At 50.4% G+C, this 24,542-nt stretch overlaps 12 protein-coding genes across 12 annotated transcripts in view; 6 read left to right on the plus strand and 6 right to left on the minus strand.

Annotated features, from left to right (window-relative positions):
• Positions 1-213: 213 nt before the first annotated feature.
• A1O5_05566 (ubiquitin conjugation factor E4 B) lies at positions 214-3,620 on the minus strand (the record flags this gene model as incomplete). The annotated part of the gene is made up of 3 exons (XM_007746165.1): positions 214-347; positions 450-3,546; positions 3,591-3,620. The coding sequence occupies 3 exons, from the start codon at positions 3,618-3,620 to the stop codon at positions 214-216; spliced, it is 3,261 nt and encodes a 1,086-aa protein (XP_007744355.1).
• A 482-nt stretch (positions 3,621-4,102) lies between these two features.
• A1O5_05567 (uncharacterized protein) lies at positions 4,103-5,271 on the minus strand (the record flags this gene model as incomplete). The annotated part of the gene is made up of 3 exons (XM_007746166.1): positions 4,103-4,647; positions 4,715-4,951; positions 5,001-5,271. The coding sequence occupies 3 exons, from the start codon at positions 5,269-5,271 to the stop codon at positions 4,103-4,105; spliced, it is 1,053 nt and encodes a 350-aa protein (XP_007744356.1).
• A 356-nt stretch (positions 5,272-5,627) lies between these two features.
• On the plus strand, positions 5,628-6,114 carry A1O5_05568 (uncharacterized protein; the record flags this gene model as incomplete). Its single annotated transcript, XM_007746167.1, has 2 exons — positions 5,628-5,694; positions 5,750-6,114. 2 exons carry the CDS (start codon positions 5,628-5,630, stop codon positions 6,112-6,114), a joined length of 432 nt encoding a protein of 143 aa, XP_007744357.1.
• Positions 6,115-7,946: 1,832 nt separating this feature from the next.
• Positions 7,947-9,106, minus strand: A1O5_05569 (uncharacterized protein; the record flags this gene model as incomplete). Its single annotated transcript, XM_007746168.1, has 3 exons — positions 7,947-8,429; positions 8,512-8,954; positions 9,079-9,106. The coding sequence occupies 3 exons, from the start codon at positions 9,104-9,106 to the stop codon at positions 7,947-7,949; spliced, it is 954 nt and encodes a 317-aa protein (XP_007744358.1).
• A 1,514-nt stretch (positions 9,107-10,620) lies between these two features.
• Positions 10,621-11,813, plus strand: A1O5_05570 (septin like spn2; the record flags this gene model as incomplete). Its single annotated transcript, XM_007746169.1, has 4 exons — positions 10,621-10,747; positions 10,797-10,925; positions 10,980-11,061; positions 11,126-11,813. 4 exons carry the CDS (start codon positions 10,621-10,623, stop codon positions 11,811-11,813), a joined length of 1,026 nt encoding a protein of 341 aa, XP_007744359.1.
• Positions 11,814-12,074: 261 nt separating this feature from the next.
• A1O5_05571 (guanylate kinase) lies at positions 12,075-12,716 on the minus strand (the record flags this gene model as incomplete). The annotated part of the gene is made up of 1 exon (XM_007746170.1): positions 12,075-12,716. One exon carries the CDS (start codon positions 12,714-12,716, stop codon positions 12,075-12,077), a length of 642 nt encoding a protein of 213 aa, XP_007744360.1.
• A 331-nt stretch (positions 12,717-13,047) lies between these two features.
• A1O5_05572 (uncharacterized protein) lies at positions 13,048-15,341 on the plus strand (the record flags this gene model as incomplete). The annotated part of the gene is made up of 3 exons (XM_007746171.1): positions 13,048-13,206; positions 13,302-13,716; positions 13,798-15,341. 3 exons carry the CDS (start codon positions 13,048-13,050, stop codon positions 15,339-15,341), a joined length of 2,118 nt encoding a protein of 705 aa, XP_007744361.1.
• An 880-nt stretch (positions 15,342-16,221) lies between these two features.
• A1O5_05573 (uncharacterized protein) lies at positions 16,222-16,938 on the minus strand (the record flags this gene model as incomplete). Its single annotated transcript, XM_007746172.1, has 2 exons — positions 16,222-16,494; positions 16,549-16,938. 2 exons carry the CDS (start codon positions 16,936-16,938, stop codon positions 16,222-16,224), a joined length of 663 nt encoding a protein of 220 aa, XP_007744362.1.
• Positions 16,939-17,657: 719 nt separating this feature from the next.
• Positions 17,658-19,671, plus strand: A1O5_05574 (uncharacterized protein; the record flags this gene model as incomplete). The annotated part of the gene is made up of 9 exons (XM_007746173.1): positions 17,658-17,870; positions 17,936-18,208; positions 18,263-18,386; positions 18,526-18,773; positions 18,821-19,119; positions 19,174-19,238; positions 19,289-19,321; positions 19,370-19,456; positions 19,502-19,671. The coding sequence occupies 9 exons, from the start codon at positions 17,658-17,660 to the stop codon at positions 19,669-19,671; spliced, it is 1,512 nt and encodes a 503-aa protein (XP_007744363.1).
• Positions 19,672-20,812: 1,141 nt separating this feature from the next.
• A1O5_05575 (uncharacterized protein) lies at positions 20,813-22,507 on the plus strand (the record flags this gene model as incomplete). Its single annotated transcript, XM_007746174.1, has 1 exon — positions 20,813-22,507. The coding sequence occupies one exon, from the start codon at positions 20,813-20,815 to the stop codon at positions 22,505-22,507; it is 1,695 nt and encodes a 564-aa protein (XP_007744364.1).
• Positions 22,508-22,564: 57 nt separating this feature from the next.
• A1O5_05576 (uncharacterized protein) lies at positions 22,565-23,430 on the minus strand (the record flags this gene model as incomplete). Its single annotated transcript, XM_007746175.1, has 3 exons — positions 22,565-23,150; positions 23,212-23,296; positions 23,355-23,430. The coding sequence occupies 3 exons, from the start codon at positions 23,428-23,430 to the stop codon at positions 22,565-22,567; spliced, it is 747 nt and encodes a 248-aa protein (XP_007744365.1).
• Positions 23,431-24,244: 814 nt separating this feature from the next.
• The window catches only part of A1O5_05577 (glutathione S-transferase), a gene marked incomplete at both ends in the record, with an annotated part of 1,031 nt that continues 733 nt past the window's right edge, over positions 24,245-24,542 (plus strand). The window contains one exon of the mRNA XM_007746176.1: positions 24,245-24,340. Within this exon, the coding sequence (XP_007744366.1) occupies positions 24,245-24,340 (96 nt within the window). The remainder of the gene's footprint in view (positions 24,341-24,542) is intronic.

Below are 24,542 nucleotides of genomic sequence, written 5' to 3' on the forward strand. Positions count from 1 at the left end.
TCATCCGCTATGGTGTTATTAGTGTTGCAGGGCTGTCACTGTATTTCCTTTGGGGGCCACGCATGTGAGAAGCTTGATGCCGTCTTTCATGATTGTGGTCTACCGTGTCATCCCGCTCTCGTGCATCGATCCTGCCCCACACCTTTAGGATTGCACAACGGGCACAAGGCTGCAACATTTCTCCTTCAGTGGCTGAAGGAGTGGACGGTTTGATCACTGACTCAGGTCCATTGCCTCACCGTCCGCATTGCCACCGGTTTCCGTTTTGACTGTCTCGACAAAGTCCTTGCGCCGAACGCCAATTCTTTCTTCCTTGAACTTCTGGATCTGTTCTTTCACCTCGGTCGCTGCAGATTACCGTCAGCATCATCAACCGGAACAAGGTGGAATGGGGTTGATGCGTTAAGGATATATATCGTTTAATTTCATGAAAACGAGGGGGGACTTACCAGGAATAACGTCCTCGATCTTCAGCGGCACTCTATTGAACGGATCGTGGGGATCACTCAGCAGATGGCTCCGGATTGTGCTCCGGTCAATAACAATCTTTGACACGGGCAGCCTCACAGGATCTTCCATAAGCGTGAACATCAACGGATCCAAAAACTCGTCAGGAATCTCTCCCAAGTCCGCGTCTGCAGCTTCATCCTCTGCCTTTGCCTTAGCAAACTTCTCCGTGAGACGCTGCCACCTATTAAGTTCTTCGGGGGCCTTGAGGACGAATTTGCGCATGATGTTTCCGGCATTAGCGAAGTTGTCGGGCTTGTATGATCGACCATCACGGGCAACAGCAAGAATGAAATTTTCCTTCTCGCTCAGATTGAGGTAGACGTCAACAATCTCACTCAGCAAAGCCTTCGGGTTGAAATTATATTCCTGCAAATTTTCGACTCTGAGGGTTGTGGATTTTGGTCCGACCATCGCATCAAGGTTGTAATCCAACATGTCCGCTAACCGCTGAACGATTTCGGGCATTGTGAAGGCGTCAGCGAGAGCTTCGGTGAAGAGCTTCAACATTGCCACCGTCTCATTGGTCAGTTGCATGTATGACTTCGCCTTGCTCTTTGCCGCTTCCAATGCCTCTTCTTTTTCCTGCCGTTGCTGTTGGTCTAGCGACGAGCCAGCAAGTGATAGTTCTTTCGAAATGTCGTAGATTGTATGAAAGGCCGTAAAAGATTCATCCAGCACGAACGTCACATCATTCAAGAGCAGGTTGACAAACCTCACAAAGAACTCCATGTTGACTTTGGCCTCCCTAAGCAAGTTATCGCGGTACACAGAATTCGGCCAGATACACTTGATGATCTGGAAAATCTCGAAGCGCACATTGAATTTGTCGAAGAATTGACCGTGACCGCCCATGAACTCTGCCTCAATAAAGAATTTCATCAAAGAGTGCAGAAGGTGCTCAGTCGCAAATGGCATGCTGTTGTATTGATCTGCAAGAATTCCCCGCCCGCCTTGACGCCAGGACCATGTTCCTCGAAAGAGAATTGTCACCAAGGATGCTTTCAAATATGGGTTTTTGATGTATTCGGAGTTGCGCAAAAAGGTAATGCAAAGCATTATCAGCTCGTCTGATTGCGTCGAGGAGATCACCTGCGGCATGTTGTACATGATGAATCCAAAATTACCGCTGATAACATCCAAGAAATATTCAGGAAGATTCTTGAAGGTCTCCGGTTGCTCGGGTGGGAGAGGGAGCGTCAATTTCTGCTTAGGAAACTGGCGATGAGGAGAGACTTGACGAAGGATCCAGACAGTCACGAATCGCATGAACTGCATGGAACGAGTCTGCGCAATTTCATCCAATAGTACGCCCTGCACAGCATATTTGTAGGACAAGCCCTTATCGTGCTGATCTTTGTATCTCTTGAGTGCATTCTCGAACATTGCCAGCTGCGCAGGGTTGTTGACGTATTTGTGTCGTTCTGTTTCAAATTGCTCGATTTGTTTAGCCATGTGCTTCAGATCTCGGTCCATGTCCTTCAGCATATTTCGGGCAGCTTCACTCCCATAGTAATGAGAAGCTACAGCGAGGAAAAAGCATTCTGAGATGAAGTTGTTGGTACCTTCGAGCTGGTCCTTATAGAACTCGTCGGAGTGCTCTTGATCAGCGTTGATCTTGGTTTCCTCCTTGATGTCAACACGTGGATGCCTTCGGAGATAGTCGATGTCGACTCGGTCAATCTTGGAGAACTGTGCATCCATAAAAGGCTCACATAGTTGATCCAAGATCGTGGTGACATTGATCATGAAGCCGTCACTCGAAACAGTCGCTTTGTCCACGCGCATGGCGCGGCGTTTGTGATTCGAGTTGACCACAAGAGCAAACCAGTCCAGAACGCGTTCTCGTGCGTCGGGAGAGGCGCGCACCAATGTATTGATGATATCAAAGAGTTCAGCCTGATGGGACCTCAAAGACATTTGAAGCGATTGCTGAGAGTTTCGAATCCTTCCTGGGTCCATCGTCTTCGGCCCTGAGAAGTACTGCTTCGTCGTTTCCGCTTGCAGCGGCGATAACTGGAAAAAGGGCCCAAGAAGAGTGGCAACCTCCAGCTGCGCAGCTGATACTGACTTGTCGACGAAGATTTTCGACTGCGTGATCGCCACAGCCACAGGCTTGTATCTAATGAGATGTCGCAGCATGGCAGTGTAGCGTCGGTAGTCGGAATCCATGGACAGTTTGGCAAGGCGGCGGCTTAGGTTCTCAACAGCCCCAACAAATGCCTCCTTGATTGTTTCATCCTCTTCGAACCTTGTGATGACTTCTGCGAGGAAATCATGACAAACGCCTGCATCCTCGTCTGGATCGGCCAGGAGGTGGTCCGCCAGCGCAGCGACACCATCGTAGTCTACGCCGAAAACATCAGGTGTCGTCACGGACAAGATGCACCAGCTCATGCAGAGTCTCCTAGCCTCCGATATGATGGTCCATTTCTTGTTCTCGGGCGTCCGGTCCTTGACAGCCTTGCTCATCCTCGTGATTCTTTTCCAGCAGCCGAACAGCCAGTCGTGCGGAGTCGACTTTCTCAGATCCGCACCGGCTTCCATGATGGCCTGCTCTAGAAGGTCGGTATTCAACAGCGTTGGCTTACCTTCAGCCTCCAACTCTTCTCTAAGCTGTGGGAGAACATGGAGCTCTTGACCATGCATGTCCTTTGTCTGGTCAGGGTCTAGACTGAGACGAAATATATTCCTCAAGGTACGGTCTTCCCACTGTTCGATAGTCTCATTCGGCCTGAAACTTTGTCGTGAACTTGGCCTTTCCAAGCCGTCCATCTCTCGCTTCTGAGGAGTGACATTCGCGGGGGTGATTCGTATCCGAGTCGTAGGTGGAGGTGACGGGTCTTTCGTGTTGCTGCCGGATGGCGTTGATGACCCGGCCGGCGTTGGAGGGTCAGGGTTGTTGAGTTGGGGCGTCTCTGGTCGCGATGATGGCGTTGACTCGGGGCCATCTTGGGTTGGAGTTGAAGAAGCGGCGGCGGCATCTTGCGACTGCTGCGGCTGTGACTGCTGTAATTTTGCAAGTCTCTTATTGCGGATCTAATCGATGTTAGAAGATCTTGATGCGTGAGCATCACACGCACCTTATCCGAGTCCATCGAAGGATCCGCCATGGCTGTGGTGGTTGTAGATAGCAGAATGTCGCAGAGGATGTTCCAGTGAGGTTGCGCGAAGGCGGACAACTTGGGGTTCACGTTGACGTCGATGCTATTTCGAAGACACTAGAATCAGTGGCTCGGAGATACTACAGCCTCCGGGGCGGCGCGCCCCCCCGCGCAAAGCAGTCCTCAGCACTCCGGCTGCCTGCTCTTGCTGCCCCCGGTGGTTGCGCCCTGGCTAGTGGGCTGCCTGGCTTCCCCAACTTTGGCCTGCCTGCCGATGAACGTTGTTTTTGGTACTAAGGCGATCAACATTGGAAATTCGAAGAAACAGTCCCTTCATTCCATAGAATGGCAGACATTTTCAACAAGCTATGCCGTTCTCTTACGGCCTTCCACTGGCCTGGCCAATATGGGCGCCCCCAACACCAAACAAAAAAAATGCATTCTTGCAAGCAATCACGAAAAAGCAATCATACGACATTCCAAACCCATAACTAGTACTGCCGATTTACTTTCAACTCATCCAACCGGCGGCAGCCGGGCATTGTCATTTCCCTGGCCCTCTTTAACCTGTTCTCATCTGTAAAGAAAAGACCCGTTGCTTCGTTGATCTCGTGCCGCTGCCGCTGTACCTCATTTTCGCATTGATACTTCAAAGTTGAGACATAATCCACCTCCGCCCGTTGATCTAGGGCGCTGAACTGTCTTGATGTATATCCCTCTACCTCCGCCGGATTCAAGAAATAATCAATGTTGTACCTGGGTGTCACTCGATGCATCGTGTGTGGCGAAACGGGGGAATCGTATCGAACATGCGGACCGGAATTGGAGGACCCCGTAAAGAACGATGACAGCAGCGGAAGAACAAAGAGCAGTAGTAGCGGTAATAGTTGTGTCAACGCTGAAAGGCCTGTCGGTGCAGTGTCCGACTGAGCATCTCTCGGCCTGCCTCGCGGTCTGCCGCCTCCCATGCGATGTACTGTGAATCCAGGACCGCCGCCCATATTAAAGACGAACTGAGGACCCCCGAAGCCGCCGCCTGTTGTTCCAGATCAGTACAGTTTCTACAGCAGTATCGGACGTCGGGTCGGGGGTGGGCGTCTTACCAAACTGGAACCCAGGTCCCATGCCACCGCCGAAGAACCTGTTGAACAATTCCTCCGGCGATATCTCGTCTTCATACATGGGCCCTCTGCCAGGTGATCGCGCAAAGCCACTAAAGGGACTCGCTCCTGCGCTTGCAGCACCACTGCTGGAAAAGCGGCTATCGGGGTCGCCACCGAACTGATCGTACTTCGACTTCTTGTCGGCGTCTGACAGTATTTGGAATGCGCGAGAGACCACTAATGATCATCAGCATCATAGCCTTGAAGGGTATTCAAGTGGTCTAACTCTTGAACGCCTCATCGGCACCCTCAAATCCATTTTTATCCGGATGTGTCAACAAACTGATTTTTCGGTAGGCCTTTTTAATCTCTCCGTCGCTTGCTGTTTTCTCGATCGCCAGGATCTCGTAGAAAGCTGTGGGACTACATCTCCGTATTCTTATCACTTCGGCCTTCTGTTGAGGGGTCCATTTTCGCTCTTGGTTCCCTTGATTGTGTTCTCGGTTATGGGCAGAGCCGTTTGCCCTGGCATCGGAGCCAGAAGCTGTCGCGGACATACCGCAGGATGAAAGGGGCTTAGGAGTTCGGACGCAGCCCTTGTTCGGGCAGAGAGAATTAAAAAAAATCGGAGTATCCGATTCAGGCAGGCTTTTGAATGTCGCTAGGGTTTAGGAGGGGTGCAATGTTTTGCGGCAAAGGTGTTCAAAAGTGAAATCACAAGTCCGCGCCGAGTAAATGGTGGGTGGGTTGCAGTAACCAGAGGCGCCGTTGCCGAACGGCAGCCAGAAATGACGTTGGCTTGCCTCGTGCTTTCACCAAAACTTCAGCTCTCCACAAGCTTGAGGCCACAACAACGGCATTCACTACGGAATGAAATATGCTGAGACGCCACTCAGTGCTGTAGACATTCAAAATGGCTGACCCTCGAAAACAAGAACAAGCAAAAGAGTCTCTGGTTGTCACTGCCAAAAAATGGGGAGGTCCGTAGCCACCACAGTCCTCCAACGTTCGCATTGCGATTGACTACTTTCCCAGTTTACCTGCTTACGCTCCTAACAGAGAATCCTGTTCCTCCAGCTCTTCTCGCTACGCTCATCTTTGCACAGCATGCCCGACCATTTCAACCCCTTCCCATGCTATTTCCACCTTTGTTACTCTTTTCGACTTATCTCAACTTGCAAGGCTTCAAGATCGACAGCGCGGGAACGACAGCTGCGCTGAGTGGTACCTATTTGGTTCTGGCTGGGAGGAGAAGAATGGGTTTCATGAATAAATTCGGCGCGAGGGGCATCATTCGAGGCGCCACAATGGGATTGTGTCTGGTGAATTTGGTTGGTGGAAGTCTTGCCTATGGGTTCGGAAAGAGAGCGGAGGAGGACGAGAAGAGGAAGCAGCTGTGACAAAGGCAAAACGGAATTCATACAACCAGAATATTGCGTGGTTTAGGAAGGATGTGCTGATAATCTTGGGGCGGCATGTAGAACCCGACAGTGAGCTTTTGGCGCGGTCGCCCTGCTACAACGTATGAAACTACTATGTTCAAACGTCGAGCACGGCTCGTGGGGATATTGGCGGTATGGCGACCAAGGACACGGGCTACAGACGCTGGCAGTGAGGCTGTTCAACCATCTCTGGAGTGCATTATTTTGCATACTGTACCTGTGTTCATGAACTCGTGCCAGGAGGATTACGGGAACACGATTCCGCCGCGCTGGTCACCACAACCGAGAGACTATGTTCGAGCAACGATGGGACAAAATGTACTACTACAGGTGCTGAAAGAAAGTGAAGCCGAAGTAGAAGCAAATCAGTTGACTTCGATTTGTACAGGAGTATGGTAAATCTGAGATATCTCTCAGACACAAGGTCTGTCGACCTAAGACCGCTGGGGTTCTCGAGTCTCGTTCCTCTCTCACTTTGGCTTTCCAACAGCAAAATATGGAATGTCTCTCCTCATTTGACGCACTCAGATCTATTTTGCCTGACCAGAAAGGTATGTTATCCCAATCAGGCACGGATCAAAGTGTAACACGAGAGGAGAATTCTCCTTTGAGACTGTCAATCTCGGCATGATTTTGACAACATCCGCTATGGAAAACCAGAAGAGGTGGAGCAGGACGAAGCTTCGAAAGTGCCGTGGCTTACTTACCAGCTCACCCTGCCTCAGTTCACTGATGACACGCAGTTTGAGGTGAAATGAAATTTCGAATTGACCAAAAGTTGAACGAGTCAGCCGAATAATGTGCAAGGGCGGGACAGGGGAGGAATGAGTGTAGTATATAGTAGATGTTACCAGCTCAGGTTGTTCCTGAGAAAAGGACCGACCTGAAGGGAGGATGGTCGATGGCAGGAAGGTCCTGAGAGAGAAAGAAGGGAAGAAAGAAGACAGGCAAAGGCAAGAAAGAGGTTTCTTTAATAGTCTGGATATTTTAAAGCGTCCTTGGTGACGCTGAGAGAGGGTGAGGCAGAACACTCTATAGAAGTTCCCGTAGTGAATATTGTCAGCCAGAAGCGAACCATTCACCACCACGATTCTGCCAGACTACCAGCAAGAATCAAGCGGAGTTGGATTAGAAAGGCATTGTCATATAATCTCGGCAGCTCGGGAATGTGTGGACGCAATGGGAGGAGAAATGCATTCAACAAGGGTATATTGAGTGCCTTGACAATAAATTGGAGGAGGAAGAAGAGAAAGCTCAAAGGCTCGATTGAAATATTTTAATCAGAGTGGAGTCGCCTGCAAGGCTGTGGTGCTTGGCAAGGCTGTAGTGTCAGGCGCGTCAGCTCATGCAGACCATGCGCGTCGTACGGGAAAAATCAATGCTCAGGATAGGAGATCGTGGGTAATGTGTCTAGCTGGTCTACATCCTAGCTGATTGGTCCCAGTTTCCGAATGCCCTTTCCTTTCATACCATCGGACGGTCTGCATACCCATGACCTTGGTAGAGGCCTTCGACAATTGCGTTCCATCTTCTCAGTGAACACCTGAAGTTTAGGGCGCAACTGATGTTCTGCTCTCCTGTTTGCTTACCACCATTGATTATGATGATGTCTGGCAGCCATATACGTTCCAATAGGCGAGAAGGCGGCATACAGCGGCGTTTGCTGTCCCTGAAAAGACCCCGACCATCAGATCTGCGGGGTTCAGCTCACTGATTTGCGTCGAGTGAGATCGGAGTCTCTCGACTCCATCAATAGATAGTTCCTCAGAATCGCCTTTCGCCCAGTTCCTTTATCCACCTGTGGCTTCCCGGTAGATGGCGATAGCCTTATTACTTCCCACAGTGACAAACCTTTCGGCCTTCTGTCTCTCAACACTGGTCTCACCCTTAGGTAGCCACTTAACGCACCATAGACCTTTGTCGCTCTCGCCATGTGTCGCAACACAAACTCTTCGCTCGATATCCCACACTTTAAGCTTACCATCCAGACCTCCACTCAAGATGTACTGACCACTGTGATTCCAGTCAAGGTCCGTGATCCACGCTGCATGTCCACTAAGATTGGCAACCTGCTCGCCCGACGTAGGATCATAGAGGGAGATGATTCGTGCGTCACCTGCTGCTGCAAGTAGAGTGGAACCGGGAGAAAATTTGACGGCACGCACGGGTTTGATGAGTCCAGGAAGCGAGTGCAGCAGGCGCGAGGTGGCGGTGGAGAACAGATAGATTCCCCCGGACTCGTGGCCGCTGGCAATGAATCGACCATCTGGTGACTTTCCTCGTGAAGAACGGCGCGTCAGTATGCTTGTCTCGTTGCCAGCCGACCCAATTGCTGCCAAGTAGTGAGATCCTTACCATGTCGACAGACATGCCGAAGCTTCCTTTCGTCTCAAAGTCCCTGATCTTCTCTCGGCTCGCGGCATCTTCCAGATTCCATACATTCACTCGCCCGTCCTGAGTTGTGCCGGCGACGAACTTTCCATCAGTGGACAAAGACACAGCCCAAACCTCCCCTGCTTTCTTCTTTGGACCGACATCAATATCCCCATCGTCCTTCCACTTTCCCTCCTCGTATTTCCATACTCTGGCCTCACCACCAAAGCCGACGCTCACTGCTCTCGTGCCAGTCTCGCGGTCCGTGCTAATGTGGTGGCAACCGAGCTTATGCGCGTCTTTCAGCACCTGAGCAATGGGAAAGCCATCTTCGGTAGCAGAGTGGATTTTAATCGAGGATTCGCCGGAGCCTGTGAGGATTTGGGTCCGAGTTACGGCGAGGGCAAAAATATCTGTGGCGTGGGCTGTACAATGTAATGTTAGTCGCGGATTTCGAGGGCATTGAGGGGATAGATATTACCCTCATCGATTGAATGCAAGGCGAGATACTGTTTTGACTTAACCCAATGTCAGTTGACACAACCCCACGCACAAAGAGTATCTGGTTACTGACCATGTCGAATACGCCGATGCATCGTACACCAACTTCAATAGAGCGAGTTGATCAGAATAGCATAAAGGAAGAGACAGAGACTCAAACTGCAATGTAGGTTAAACCCAGGGTGCTTCTTGTTGACATTGTACAAATATCATTTGAAATGACGTAATTTTACAGAGTTCCACACGTTGACAATGCGACCCAAGTGCAACCATATTGTAGGAGCCACAGAGATCAGATACCACCTCCTTCTATACCATGCCTCAAACTTAGCTTATCGCGCACCATTTTGAACTGCCTCTTCTCAGCTCGACCTTCCCCGAAGCACACAAAAAGGCCCTCTCCACTGTGTGTTGCGCGCAAGGCGTTGTTCATGTCCAACTTCGATCACGTTTTATCCCGGTTGAATTCATAGTTCTGTTGAAGGCTCCAGTCTTTAGGGCATTCCAGCATTTGATGCCATCTGTGCCAAATGGTGCTTGGTGGGATTGGATTTGAAAGGGAGAAGTGGCAATAGAAAGAGCATCTCTGAGGCTGGCATGCGCGCTGCTCCTTTGTGCTGAAGCGCGGAGAACGCATGGACTCGATCATGCACCAGCCATACATGCATTGTCCCCTTCTCTCTCTCCACTCGGAAGTTGCTCTTCAATCCCTTTAACTTTTGGTCTGCTCTGACGCCTTGGCTGTTTCGCTCGCTTCTGCATCTCGTTGTTTCCAACTTTCATAGATTTCTGGGGCCTCAGTTAGTATATTTAACAGTCATCGGGTGTGCTAGACTATCCTGCAACACAATATGGACACAACGTATGAGCCTTCTTCGGCCTCCCGCAGCCGGGGCATTGGTTGACGGCTTTTACATCCTTCAGGGCCTTCCCAGCCAGTTGTCGATGTCTCTTTTTCATATGTGACGTCTTCTTCTTGGGAACCGCCCGCAGGATCCCCTCCCAAATGTCTGAAATGAGTCCGGGGATACTTGTTGCGATTGAGGGTATTGCGATGGAAGCGGAGATGAGGTTTCGAAATAGCCATGCTGGAACCGAGGCTGACAGAGTGCCTGTGCCCCTCCGAAGGAAGATCTGTGAAAGCTGAGGACTGTTGAATGCAGCAGCCAGGGCCATAGTTGCGGCACTGCTGCGTCTCTGTAAAGAGCTGTTGTAACTCTGTAGATGGATGCTTCACGAGAATCTTTGGCGAGCTTCGCATTCGCAAAGCTAGCTCCTCCTGGTTAGCGTCTACTGAACCAGGGACAATGCACAGAGCAGCGACAAAACCGGTACGCGCCAGTTTAGCCTTCCTTGAAGTGACGCCCCCTTGTCCCTTTTGCCCTTGGCACGAGACGAAAAGGGGGTCCTTCTTTCAATGCTGGCAAGATCGTCTGGGGAAATTGTTTCCTTGCAGGCAGTCGCAACTCCCTCTTTTTCTCGTGCACAACCCATTCCTTTCATCCATCTTACCTCCATCTGTGCGTCGACCCAGGCTCGTTCTGTTCATCGCATTAGGATCCTTGAAGTCTCTACAGTCGGGCAGACACGATGACTATGGCAATGAATCAACCGAACGCGGTTTTCCCACGTTCACATGTGGGTTTCGATTCCATCACCCAACAGATCGAGAAGAAGCTGTTGAAGAGAGGTTTCCAATTCAACGTTATCTGTGTTGGTAAGGGTTGTCGAAGACTCATATGGGCTCAAATGCTCACTGTCTTCAGGCCAAACTGGACTGGGGAAATCAACCCTCATTAACACGATCTTTGCGAGCCACCTCATCGACTCGAAAGGCCGCCTTCGACCGGATGAACCAACACGATCCACTACAGAAATCCAAACCGTCTCGCACAGTCAGTCAATCTATCCTCAGCTGTGATGGAAACATGCCACTGATCAGTTTGCAGTCATTGAAGAGAATGGCGTGAGGCTACGATTGAACATTGTCGATACCCCTGGCTATGGTGATCTGGTCAATAACGATCGTTGGTAGGTGTTGCCCATCCATCACTGTTGATGGAGACTTAGCAGACATGTGACTGACTTTCTCTAGCTGGGATCCCATCGTGAAATACATCAAAGACCAGCACTCTGCCTACCTCCGAAAAGAACTGACTGCTCAGCGAGAACGCTACATTCAAGACACCCGCATCCATTGCTGCCTCTTCTTTATCCAGCCCTCTGGCCATGCTCTGAAACCCATTGACATTGTGGTTCTGAAGAAGCTCTCTGACGTCGTCAACGTGGTCCCCGTCATTGCCAAGGCGGATTCCCTCACCCTTGAGGAACGCAGAGCTTTCAAGGAGCGGATCAAGGAAGAGTTTGCTTTCCATAACCTGAAGATGTACCCGTATGACAACGAAGAGCTGGATGATGAGGAAAGAGCCACCAACGCCACCATCAAGGACATCATCCCGTTTGCAGTTGTCGGCAGCGAGAAGTCGATTATTGTTAATGGCAAGCAAGTTCGCGGCCGACAGAACAAATGGGGCATCATCAACGTCGAGGACGAGAATCACTGCGAATTTGTGTACCTTCGAAACTTCCTTACTCGCACTCACCTCCAGGACCTCATCGAAACCACCAGCCAGATCCACTACGAGACCTTCAGAGCCAAGCAATTGTTGGCTCTGAAGGAGAGCAGCGCTGCAAGCGGCATGGCTGGCAGCAGACCAATCAGTCCTGCGGCTGACCGAGAATTGAGCAGGGGCTCACAACGCATGACGATGAACGGATATTAGGAGATTTGCACATATGAAGCATCCAAGCAAGGGGGAGGGGGATGGGGATGGATTTGACAAAAGCAATGGTTGAGCTTGAGCGATTGCCATATCCTTTTCTTGTCACCTGAAACTTTATTCTAATGTAGCGTCTATGCAGAGAGCGGGCCTTTCGTCTTTTGAGCTGGGGTATAAACTAATTCTCATGACTCTTCATCATCGCTGTGGTTTCCGTATGCAAACTCCGTGTACAAACGTTTTCCTCCCTTGCCGCTTGTCGAATCAAGCTGAGGCACCTGTAGCAAGATCTTTCATCACCCATTCGTCAAGTTCCTTGAATGTGGCATCCAGGTCGTCATTGATTATGACCTTGTCGTTCTTGCCCTCGGTCTTACAATACTCCATCTCATTTTTGGCCTGGGCCAGACGCTTTTGAATTGCGTCTTCGCTGGTGTCGCCGCGGCCACGCAGTCTTTGTTCCAGAACCTCGATGCTGGGTGGTTGGATGAAGCAGATCCTCGGATTCAGCTGGCTCTTCTTCAACTGCTTGACGCCTTCCATCTCAATGTCAAATATACATATCCTCTTGCCAGGAGCTGTGTTGCCATCGATGCTCTTGCCTTTCCCCTCGGCGACGTCTTGGACAGCCTTCCTCGAGGAGCCGTAGTAGTTACCTCCGAACCTGGCGTGCTCCTCAAAGGCATTTTCTGCTATCATTGACTCGAATTTGTCGGGGGTGATGAAGTGATAGTGAACGCCATCTTCCTCGCCAGGTCGCGGCTTTCGAGTAGTATGGGAGACGCTGAAGCCGAAGAGATCGGGATGTTTCGCAAAGAGTTGCTTTATAAGGGTACTTTTGCCAGTGCCCGAAGGCCCGGAGAATACAATGGGTCTTGGCTCGTCCGTTGGGGCAGAGGCAGCCATGGCCGCACCACGACTTGAGTATTGGAAGACAAGTCTCAGTTTGGGCTGTAAGCAGTTCCGGGGTCTTAGGAATAACGAGGTTACTCTTCCTGACATCAAGAGATTGCGGCGCAGTGGGAAAGAGAAGCTGTTATCGTCAAACAATGCGGTGAAAAAAATGAGCCAATGGAGAATATGGGATCTGCGTTCTTGGCAGGGGTTAGAACGGGGAGGGCATCCTTGGAGAATCCCTCCCTTGCCCTCTCTGGTCCGTCCAACTTGTCTCTATTGCGACCTGCAAAAGACACTTAATCCGAATCGTCGTACCGGTATCTTCCAAGCTGTTCTCGCAATGGATTCGCCACAAGTTCTCGACCCATCAGATGACGCTCCCGTGCAATTGCCTCAATCCCAAGACGGCGATACAAGTGACCTTCACGAAGATGCCTCACACGGCGTTGTCGGAATGGTGCCGGGCAGCGATGGCAAAACGCGTCCGAGGCGTCCACGTGTAAGTGCCCGTCCAGCCTGGCATACTTAACAGGATAGACGAGCCCTTTATCACCGGACTTGGCATAAATCAGTGTGTGCTAATAAGGTCTGTAGGGTCGTCACGCAAAAGATCCGTTGGCAAAATCCATAGTCATCCAGTGTCAGAGATTGGAAGATCTAGAAGCCCAGCTAAAGGAGCATCTGGCGGACCCGGCCACTGACCGTGAACACACCACTCTGGAATTTGACTTCCCTGTCACCGCCGCCTTTATGGTGGCTGCGAGGGAGCCCCTTGGGAAAGGAGATCTAGGTGAAAAAAGGACGCCGTATACGTACAGCTTATTCAACAAGACCGCAATCACCGTCATCGACGCTTTGCACACGATCGAAGACCCCAAGGAACGGGTGATCATGCAGAAAGGTATCAGCAAAACACTCGTCGAAACATGTCAAAACGTGGATGGATATCGCTACAGCTTCCACAATCACTGGATCAGTCGAGAAGACCAAGCAAGCAGATTTTCATACTGTGAGTCTCCTCACCACGGCACTTTGTACCAAAAACAGGTTCTTCCTGGCACAAGTTTTCAACAGCTGATTACCACCCCAGATTGCAATGATTCCGTGCTCAACAAGGGCCGGGCTGCTAACGAGGGCGTTTCTAAGATCAAAGCTGGTGTCAAGGTTCGCAAACCAGTTTACGATTGCCACGGGTTGATCTCTATCAAATTCTCCGTGACAAAGAACAAGATGGAACTCCACTACAAACACATTCCTCTCCACAAGACCTTCGAAGAAAGGGCTCCCAATCCTCGCAACGGCTCAAAGCGCAAGCGTCTACTAGAAATCTTTCATCCAGAAAAGCTCCCGAAACATAAAAGGAGAAAGTCAGATGAATCTAAACCCCCAAGACCCAAGAGGTCTGCTACCGAGCCAGTCCCGCAGGCAGACGATGGGTCAACCGCACCACAAAGAGAAAATAGTTTGGCGCCGTTATTCGATTTTCTGGGCAGGCTTGAAGAAGATGAGTCTGGGCCAGATACAACAGAACCACCAACCACCGACGTCGTCAAGGACCCTGGTCCCGAAAGCGGAAACAGACGCAAGAAGAAAACGGTTCCCGGCACATTTATTTGGAACATCGCGGACTCACAGAAACGAAAGCCCGCCCCAAAAAGGTCTCAGACTGCTCTTGTCGTTACAGCGACCCTTGCGGCTCCTTCCGCTACGGCAGCTCCGGCAGACGTGATTCCTCCGAGCGGTGGCCTAACAGTGACATCGGTATCTTCGACCGAATTAGAGCTGCGAGCAAGGCTAGAGCAGGCCGAGCAAAAAATTCGCGATCTGGAAGCTGAAAAGCAACAGCCGGCAAGAGTACCTACAGACCCGGGAAGGTCGAGTGCTCTGCCCGAGGTACCACAGGGGCCACGGCCTCCGCCCCTGGCCACGGCTTATCCTTCTCTCCCACCTAATACATACTTCCCTCCGCCGCATTTCCCATACCCCTCGGCTTCCCTACAATGGAGCTACACTCCTCATCCCTATCATTACCCTTATCCTTATCCACCTGGAGGGTCATCCAGTCTGCCCTTTCCCAACCCTTCGCCAGGGACCGCTCCAGGCGCGACCCATCCTGATGCATATCACTACCATTCGCAACCTCTGCCTCCACTTGGGCAACAGCGGCCTCGATCGAACCCATCACCAACATACGGCTTTGTTCCCAGTCCTATAGACCCAATGGACCCTGTTACAATGAGGGTCAGATCATATCTTGGCCCCTCTCAACCTCACACCATCCCTGATTCCAGCTCTGTCTCTCGCGTCGAACCACGTGCCGAGACTCAGGCTACGGCCCAATCTACTCAATCTCCATCACAACGCCAAACTGAGAGGAGTTCCCGTGCGCCTTCCGCACCGGCGCCAGAGCCTTCGGATAGAAATGCAACAGCTCCAGAACCATCGGACGGAAGTGCCTCCGTGCCAGCCATTGCAGAATTAGCCAAATCCGAGGCTAGAGCAGCAACGCCAGTCCCGGCCGCGACAAGCACCACACCAGGGTCGCGGGCGGCAGTTCCAGATCCGAATTCTACCGAACCCCCGGCAGGAACTGAGCAGGACTCGAGCACAGTCGTGACCCTTTCGACATCATAGAAGGGTGAGAACTGACCCCTTTGGTACCGTACCTTTGGAAGTTGTCTATGGCTGTTAGGAAGCGTACGGTATTGACTTTCCTCCCCGAGGCAATCGAGACAAATACATAGGACGACATTGGATCCAGGACGTTGTCTTTATGACGTTCGTTTCGCCATTTCCTTTCACGAGGCAACGACTGAAGGCGTCATGGCAAAAGCTTGTTGCACACACGCGCACGCGCATATCATGGTCACGGAGTTAAGAGTGTATCATCATTAGCGCTTGGTGCCTGGCTGCCTGGCTGGCTTGACTCCACTGCCGTTTGGGCCATGTTTGTACTGTATCACGGTATATGGAGTTAGTAATAGTATTTTTACTCCCTTGTTCCTGCCTGTTCCTTTTGCCATCCGGCCCAGGTTGTCAAACAGTGTCTTGCACTACCTAGACCGGCTCAGTTCGTTTGCAGGGGGCTATACGGCACTTAAGCAACAAGCGAGTACGACGACACACTTCCTCCTACCACCGGCCTAAGAGGGAGAAGAACGAAAGAATCAAATATGAATAGTGAGAAGACAAACGTTCTACTTAGGTGGCCGGTATAAACTAGGCCAGCATAGAGACCTTTATTTCGCCTACGCTGTGCTTAACGAGTGTTTCTAGCTATAAAAAGGCTAGTATAGCAATTTCTATAATAATTTACCTCCTAGTATAGTTAGTAAAAGGCAAGTAGATAGTGTAGAGAAATACCAAAACATTTGATAGTGTTTTAGCAGCAAAAATATAAGAAAACTTCAACCCGTCGTCGAATCGCTCTCCTTGAAAGAGTGTCGATGGCTAGGTCTGATCCATCTGATGTCTCTAGAAATCATACCCCTCGTATATTGAGCCCGATGGCAGTCTATAAATGTTTGTGTGTGGTCTGTTTCTCATGCGGCTCATTCAAGCCTATTGAGTCTCCCAACGTCCAGATCATCTCCAAGGTAAGATTGGTGAACTTCCAGATGTCACCGGAGTCACTGGGTACTCTCCTGAAAGACGAATAATAATAACCTCCTTCCATGAAATGCTCGGACAAATCATGCTCGCTTCTGCCATGTGTTGCGAAGCAAGCATACCGGCCATGAGCGATATCATCAGAATCAAAAAAGATGGTAAAATTGGTCGCAATATGCTATTACTGGCGGATCAGAATGTGCGAGGAGTCAAATAGTGCCGAGGGACATACGAGCATACGCTTAAAGCGGGACTCAGCAATCATGCCGAATTTTGCGAGGCCTTCTCTTCCATGATGCGTGCCAAATGGGTATGTTACCACGCAATCTTCGGTGAAGAGGTTCGCCCAGTCTTCAGCCACTTTCAAGTCCATCATGGTCGAATCCAGCGTATATGCATAAGTGTTGCACAGATCAACAATGCGTTGTCGCTCGTACAAGTATAACATCTTGTCTTGGGGAGTCTTCTGCACGACTAAAGGGGAGTACTTTTGTTCCGAGAGTCTATCCGACTTGGCTAGTATCTTCTCATTTTGATCGAGCTTGAAGTATTTTCTCTGACGCTCGAGGGGCTTAGGATAGGAAAGAGGATGGTCGACTGAAGAAAGCGCAGGAATTGACATTGAACCCATGACAACTGAGTTTAGAATCGACGATGCTATACCATGACACTTCCGAGGGCAGTCGTGGGTTCTTAGACTTTTATGGGCTTTGGTCGAATATGGCTCGGGAATAACACACTAACTCGTGCGCAATTAGGTCTCGTCCTAGATTCCAGACTCACCATTGCTACGGTTGGACTGCTTTGTGGCTGTCTCAAATCCAAAACCCACCTCTGCAGATGAGAGAAACAACGGATAATCAGGCTACCCAGGTTATCCTACTGGATAATGCTCAAAATTGAGTTTGGACCAAAGTGTGGGGTTCCCCATGGGCCTCCGTTCTTTACTGCCAGTTTTGATGTACCATTGTGGCGGAACTCACGTTGATCAACGTGCAAAGAAATGGAATGCGAGCTTTGGGAGACACTGATATGCACTTGAAATGAGCTCCGCACGTCGTAGCCCGCCAGCCATACGTGTGGAGCCTCCGCAACTGTCAGGCTGGAATTCTCTCGGCACAAGGTGTGGTATCAATGCGAACTGTACACCAACCGTGGCTGACAGCCCCAAAACTTAATGAAAACTTGACGGGTCTATACATCAAGGGGATGAAGGTCAACCAGCTTCATTGCCGGACAGGTCCCCTTCGGACCTCATGTATAAAGAGCCATTCCTTTCACGGCCACCGCAGCAGTGACGCTCCTTCCAACACGCTCACTAAACAACAATCCGTTACAGATATGGCGAACGCAAGAACACCGTTTCTTCGTCTTGAAGGCCACTCTCTGTCCTGGGCCATCACATTATGTGCAGGCAGCGCCTTCCTACTCTTCGGCTACGACCAGGGAGTCCTGGGCTCGATTATCTCTGGGAGCGACTTCCTTGGAGCTCTGGGGATTTCTCCTGATGATCCCGACACATTGTCGACAGTTGTCTCGATCTATGACATTGGGGTGAGTCTCCGGAACACTGCGCGAGATTTCGGCTTGAAAGTGCTTCTGGACGCTAACGAACATAGAATATGGTCGGATGTCTTGCTGCTGCAATCTGGGGTGGCAGATATGGCCGCAGGGCCGCGATCACCTTCGGCTGCATTGTCACAATTATAGGAGCGGCACTCCAGGCATCAAGCTATTCTGTTGCGCAGATCATTGTGGCTCGCATAATCACTGGCATTGGCAACGGAGTTAACACAGCGATCGTCCCAACTTGGGTAGCAGAAACTGCAAAAAGCGAACACCGTGGAAAGCTCATCGCGACTCAACTGACCACTGCCATCTTGGGCATCGTGGTAAGTAGCACCCACTCCTAGGAGGGATGCATTTTTTTTAACGGACGCTCCGAGATCGCATATTGGATCAATTATGGTTTCTTCCATCTCCACGGCCAGGTCGTTTGGCGGTTTCCCATTGCGTTTCAGATTGTTTTCGTGCTGTTCACGCTAGCCGGTCTGCCCTTCTTACCAGAGAGTAAGTTTTCTGACTCCCACCGAGTTCTCATCAATCTGTCGGACTTCTGTCGTATCAAAAACATTGCCGGGCATAAGTCATTTGTCTTAGATTCCGTTCCAACTTTCAATAAAGGATACTAACTTGCTGGAAACAATAGGTCCACGTTATTTGTACTTCAAGGATCGTGTTGAAGAGGGCAATGTCGTGCTATCAGCCTTGAAAGCTCAACCTATCGAAAGTCCGATTGTGCAAGCCGAGGCAGCAGAGATTCTGGCCGCGATCGAAATGGAGAACAGCCTGGGAAAAGCCAGTATCAAGGACATCTTGCTCAACCGGTCGGGTGATCAAATCCTGAAGAGGCTGATATTGGTCGTTGTGATTCAGGTGCTACAAGAGATGACAGGGGTGAGTCGATCTAACCCGACGTTCAAACTATATGTTAACCAGGGAAGACACAAATCGTGGTCTACTACAGCTCTTCGATATTTATCACCTTGGGCATCGAAAATGGCTTAGCTCTCATCCTCGGCGGTATTGTCTCAATTGCCTTCCTCCTGGGATCTATCCTAGGCGTCTTCCTCATCGACAGAATTGGCCGCAAGAAGCTACTAATTTCCGGCACCGTCCCCATGTTTGTGCTCTATATTTTGTACATGATCATGGTTAAGAATGGCGGCAAAGCTCAGTTGTGGGTTGCCTTTGGTGCAACTTGTGCAATCATGTTCGCTTTCGGTTGGAGCTGGCTCTCGACGTAACTTTGTTTTTGCTTCTATGTGCTGTTGGACATCGCTGACTATCGTTCTAGAGCTTGGGTTTACGGTCCAGAATTGGTGCCAGTCCGATACCGACATGTCGGTGGTGCTTTGAACGGTATGTCTTTTGATTCTTTCCCCCAGATCCTGCTGACCACCTCCATTCAGCATTTTCGAACTGGACCTTTGCCTTCGTTACAGGTAAGTTGACGTCCCCCTTCAAGCGAGCGGGTGCTTAAACATTTCCAGTCAAGATTGCGCCGATTGGAATCGCGAATCTAGGTTGGAAATTCTACATTATCTTCATCGTCATGACCTTCATCCAATTGCCAGTTGGTATGTGGAGATCCATGAATGGTCGAACATAGCTGACTTTTTCAGTCTGGCTGTTCTATCCTGAGACAAAAGGACTGTCTTTGGAAGAGATCGACGGACTGTTTGTCAAGAATGGCGAGGCTACTGAAATGCTCGCCGACGCCAGTGAAAAGAGGCATCAGCTTGAAATCAAAGATACAGGTTATGCCCACGAAGAAGTATCGCCGTCGCCGTGATCGATACCGTTCCACCGGGAAGTACGGCCATACGCGAGCCGTTCAATATGAGATATGCAACTATGTGATTTCCCTAGCAAGACGAGGTCCGACACGGGTTTTGTTAGGATATGCTCTGGTCTAGATGATGGTTGCGTTCAATGAAAAATAACCAGTAATTGCACAATGGTCAGCTATTGTAATCACCTGCGTTTTTAGGCTGTTTAGGCGGGCCCAGACTGCGAATTTAGGTTTGTTCCAGTGCTCCCACGCCCCAGTAGGTACGGAATGATAGGCGGCAAGTGCCTGATGGACTACTGTAGATACGGGGGTGTGAGCTTTGCGAAAGACGCCGTTAGCCTCCCCCTTCCACGCGATCTTTTCTCTAAAATACAGGCCATTCTCAAACCAACTTGCCCTCTCTCTCTTTAACTTCCTTTGCAAACTCTCTTCTACTCGACTTTAGACTATGTTTTTCGATGTCCAGCAACGCCGGAACTCTCAATCGCAAGAGAGTATATGACTCGCCCTCGGCTTCAACGGTGAAGCTCGCGAAGAAGAGAATCCGATCAGAGCAAGCATGTAATCATTGCAGAGCTTTGCGGAGAAAGGTACGTCATTTCGCTGCCTCTACCCTTGTCCAAATTTGCCGCTGAATTTGGCTGCAAAATGGTTTCGAGTACAACGCTGTTGGAATTGCCGTTGGAGTCTCGGGTGGCTGTCAGGCTCCTGGCAACCTCTAAACGCAGGGATGTTCTGAGCGAACAACATTAGAAAGCCCGGGCATGTTGAGATCGAAGCCTTGCTGACTGAGTTACCAAAGTGCGACGCCCGCAGTCCATGCGGAGCTTGTCAAGACGAGAATCTCCATTGTACGTATGAGGGTGTGGCTCATCCTTCTGAACGATTGACACTTGCAAAAGCCGTCAAGTAAGTCGTCGCGAATTTATCGTCATAAGAAACACAATCTAGTTTCCCTCCGCTTCTATCGCCCCCCGTCCTTTGAACAGCGCTTACTAATGTAACTGTCAGGAGGATTGCCTATCTCGAAGAACGCCTACGTTTATATGAAGGGTTTGGCTCGGCTACGGACAACGATGGCGCTGCCCTGCTGTACAGCACCGACGTGCTGGTGGGAACTGCTAACAAACCAGACGATGATATGGTTCACGCGTTGCGAGGGATTAACCAACTGAGAACTGCACCGAGACATCCCGAATTCTACGGCGGCTCATCGGTCAATGTGATGATCGAGGCTGTCCAGACGTCTGAGGCCGATGCAAACGAAAATCAGGACCCAGGAAACGGCGCACCAGACATATACTCTCCCGAAAATAGGGCTCAGTTATGGTTAGGCGGTGGCTCGACTTTGTCCTTCGGCAAAGCTTCCGGGGCGCTTCTACCGCCCGAGTCGGTCGCGAACGAATATGTACATCGATACTTCCAGACTGCTCACCGCATTTTCCCAATTCTCAATCGAAAGCTGCTTGTCGACTCCTGCGCAGATTACTGGAACGGCCTGCCCACGGAGGGTAAGGGATACGAGTACTGGACTGCGGTCATGTATATGGCGATCGCTCTTGGGCATCAATATAGTCTGATTGATCCGGATGAAGACGTGCGGAAAAGGGCATTAGCTTCACCGCAACATGGAGAGGCATGTTTTCAACTTGCCAAGTCGACTCTGAGCGACGTGCCATTCATGGGAGGCGATATATCTGCTGTCAACAGTCTGTTGCTCGCATTTCTCTGGCTGAGCAATGAGCACCGGCTTCATGAAGCGTATACGGTGCTGGGTGTCGCATCACGTATTGGCTATGGCATTGGCCTTCACAGAGATTTGAGATTCGACCCCAAGCAAACAGAGCAAACACCCCATATTATCGGATGGTGCTCAACTTTCTGGTGCTTATTTACGTACGAAAGAGAAATGGTGGCATTTCTAGGTCGCCCCTGTGCCGTCGAGGTTGGAGAGGTTGATATCAAGTCTTTCAACTTGGAGACATCCCCGGTCGACCTGCAGTACGTGGAACGAATGCGTCAATTTGCTTACGTGACTTGGGATGCCTACAACCATGTCTACTCTCTTTCTTTCAAACACGCAAGCGTCGCTGACCGCGGGGATGCACTTCGGAGGGCGGATAGGGCATATGAAATTTGGTTCAACAGTTGGTTCCATGACTGCACATGGGCGAAAGAGCCACATGGCCTAGTTGCGAGGCTCCGATTCCTTCACATGCGGCTGCTATTATATCGGGTTTTCCTCAATCTATTGGTTCAAAAGAGCAGAAGGAAAGAGGCGGTAGCGGAGGAATTACAGGAGCTCGCAACAACCTGCATTCACGTCGCCGCCGACATTGTTAGCCTTACCGTTCGGTCGGTCTACGTAGGAGTCCGGACCAGTGGAACCCTGCAAGGCGCCCTTTTTCATGCCATGGCATACCTGTGGAATGCACTGGTAACTCTCCTTCTCTACGCAAGCTCTCGTTCTGCACAACAACGACTTGGACCAAAACTGAAACCCCCAATAAATATCATCCAGGAGATAAAGAGTGCAATGGAGGTCTTTGACTCTTATAAGGAAGCCGTCGCATTCGCCCGGACAGCCTCGCAGAAGATCACTGCGCTCTTGGAGAAAATCGAACAAAATGAGACCAAGACTTCCACAACTGCTTCGGGGCAGCGAGTAGCACCACCTTCCACATCACCAGCATCACTATTGGATTGGACTATTGGACCAGAGGTGGACTTCCCAAATTTCGACGCGTCCTTCAATGACTTCCAGACTTTCTTCAACATGGACTTGGACACGCCACTTTCTCAAAGCCAAAATCCGGACGAAGGACAAGTGCTGTGAATAAGCACAGCGCTATGCAGGACCATGAAGCTTGCCATTCGCAATTGTGGTCGGCAGTTAATGGTCATTCCTTGCCAACCACAGCCGACAAGCTTCAAGCAGCGCAACGTGACAAGTTGGCTTTGAGCCTATCAACATTTCAAAAGAGTCATCGGCCAAATTCTCGAAGAAATGCAATAAGCTAGCCCAGATAAAGTCTGCATAGCTGACAACTCGGCCCTGAAAATACGGACCGGCAGGATTACTGACCAAGAGTTCTGTCACGCGCATGACTAGTGGTCCGGCCTCTTGATAGACCTGCGTTCCGCCTTTTTCAACCACCACTTTATCCAGCTTTTGGCCTCCGAACCACTCCTCCCTAGTTCGATGCCAGTATCCCAAGCTTTCATCGCCGAGGACGCGGTTTGCAATCTTGGGGATGAAGTCCGGAGAGACAATCTTTGCAATCCTGTTGGCCAGATCTTTGATTTCGGCCAAATAGGGATCTGTTGCTATGTTCAACGCTGGCTCTGGGGTACAACTGCTCAAGACGCTCTGCAATCTTTCTTGAGTCCATAACCCATTCGCCGCTAGGCATTTGAATGGTAGGGATTGTGTAGGGTATGCCGTCAGCATTCGGGGGCAGACTGCAATCGAAGACGTGCTTCAGCATATGTTCATGCTTTACCACGAGCACGACACCGGGTGGAGCAATGGCCGCTTACTGTGGCTTGATCAGAGCCTCGACGTCAGGATACTCTACCCACACTGTCTGATAATTCAGTCGTTTGTAGTTCAGGAGCATTCGAGCTGTGGAGCTTTGTTAAGTCTATCTCACAATGGGAGGGCGTTTGGGGAACATTCTCACTCTTCCATGGGTTGAGAGACCAGCATCGTCGTGGCGCCCGAGTTGGCAGATCGTACAGTATGATCTGTTGAGACATGATAGCAGCATACGCAGTATCATGAACATGCGACGAGCGGCGCGATGGAAAGCATAGCAATTGTGGTTCTATGCCAGACAATACCTAGGCTGTAAATTTGAAATCTGCCATCGTTGTTGGAGTGTTTCGATCACTGATGCGAAGCCAAACTCCAGAGCTACATGGACATTGCAAATTTCTAGATGACTAAAACAAGTGCTCTGTCCTGGATTTACAAGCAGTCCACACGGATCGTGCATCGAGCCACATGGATTAAAGTTTCAACCAAACACCAACGGAGAGATAGACGATACCTGTTTCACACAAGCACCCTGGCCCGCGTTTTCCTATTGATCCGACGAGTTGAACTGGCGGATCCAATAGACTCAAAACATACATCATGCAACAGACCATATCAGGTAAGAGCATCTTCTCAGGCTTGCCAGGCTATCCTACTGGTGGTACGGTTCGACATAGCTCCACCAAAACTACTCGGTACAGATACTGCTGAATCATGCTGGAGACGCTTTGTCGAGGGAAATTCCAGATGCTGGCGTAGACGTGTCGTAATTTGTCATCGTGAACAAAGCAGGACGAGTCGCAGTCGGTCCAGACTGCCATCTCGCCGGCTGAAGCATGCTGATAGTTTGTGGATGGCTTTGGTCCACCATTTCAGTGGTAAACGGATCGGTGGAGCGAACGGAGACGGTAATATATCGTCCCCTAATGGGAACAAATGCAACGCAGATGGCTCTCGGCTGATGCAGTATTGACATCGGGACTGCGCGAAAGCAAAGCAATTAACGGCCACCAGGAACCCAATGCAAAGCGCGCAATGGCTGATACAACAGCGAGGCCGACGATCACATTGTACACGGCAGCGACTCCGAACGGCATCAAGATATCAATTGCGTTGGAAGTCTTGGGCCTGGTAAGTCGACTTCTCGTTCATTTTCAAGAGGCGAACAGCACCGGCGTTGTAATATGGCCGCCCTCAATCGATGCCCATGGCTTCCAGTGCTATCAGAGCGGGTGACGCGCAGGGGCCTTCAGCCTTCCCTCGTCTCCATCCCTTAGTTTTCTCTGTTGTTTCTCACTGAGGTTATGATACCATGATCTACTAACCCCCCCCC

The sequence above is a fragment of the Cladophialophora psammophila genome (genome assembly GCF_000585535.1).
Source record: "Cladophialophora psammophila CBS 110553 chromosome Unknown aczJe-supercont1.7, whole genome shotgun sequence".
In the NCBI taxonomy this organism is placed as follows: Eukaryota; Fungi; Ascomycota; class Eurotiomycetes; order Chaetothyriales; family Herpotrichiellaceae; genus Cladophialophora; species Cladophialophora psammophila.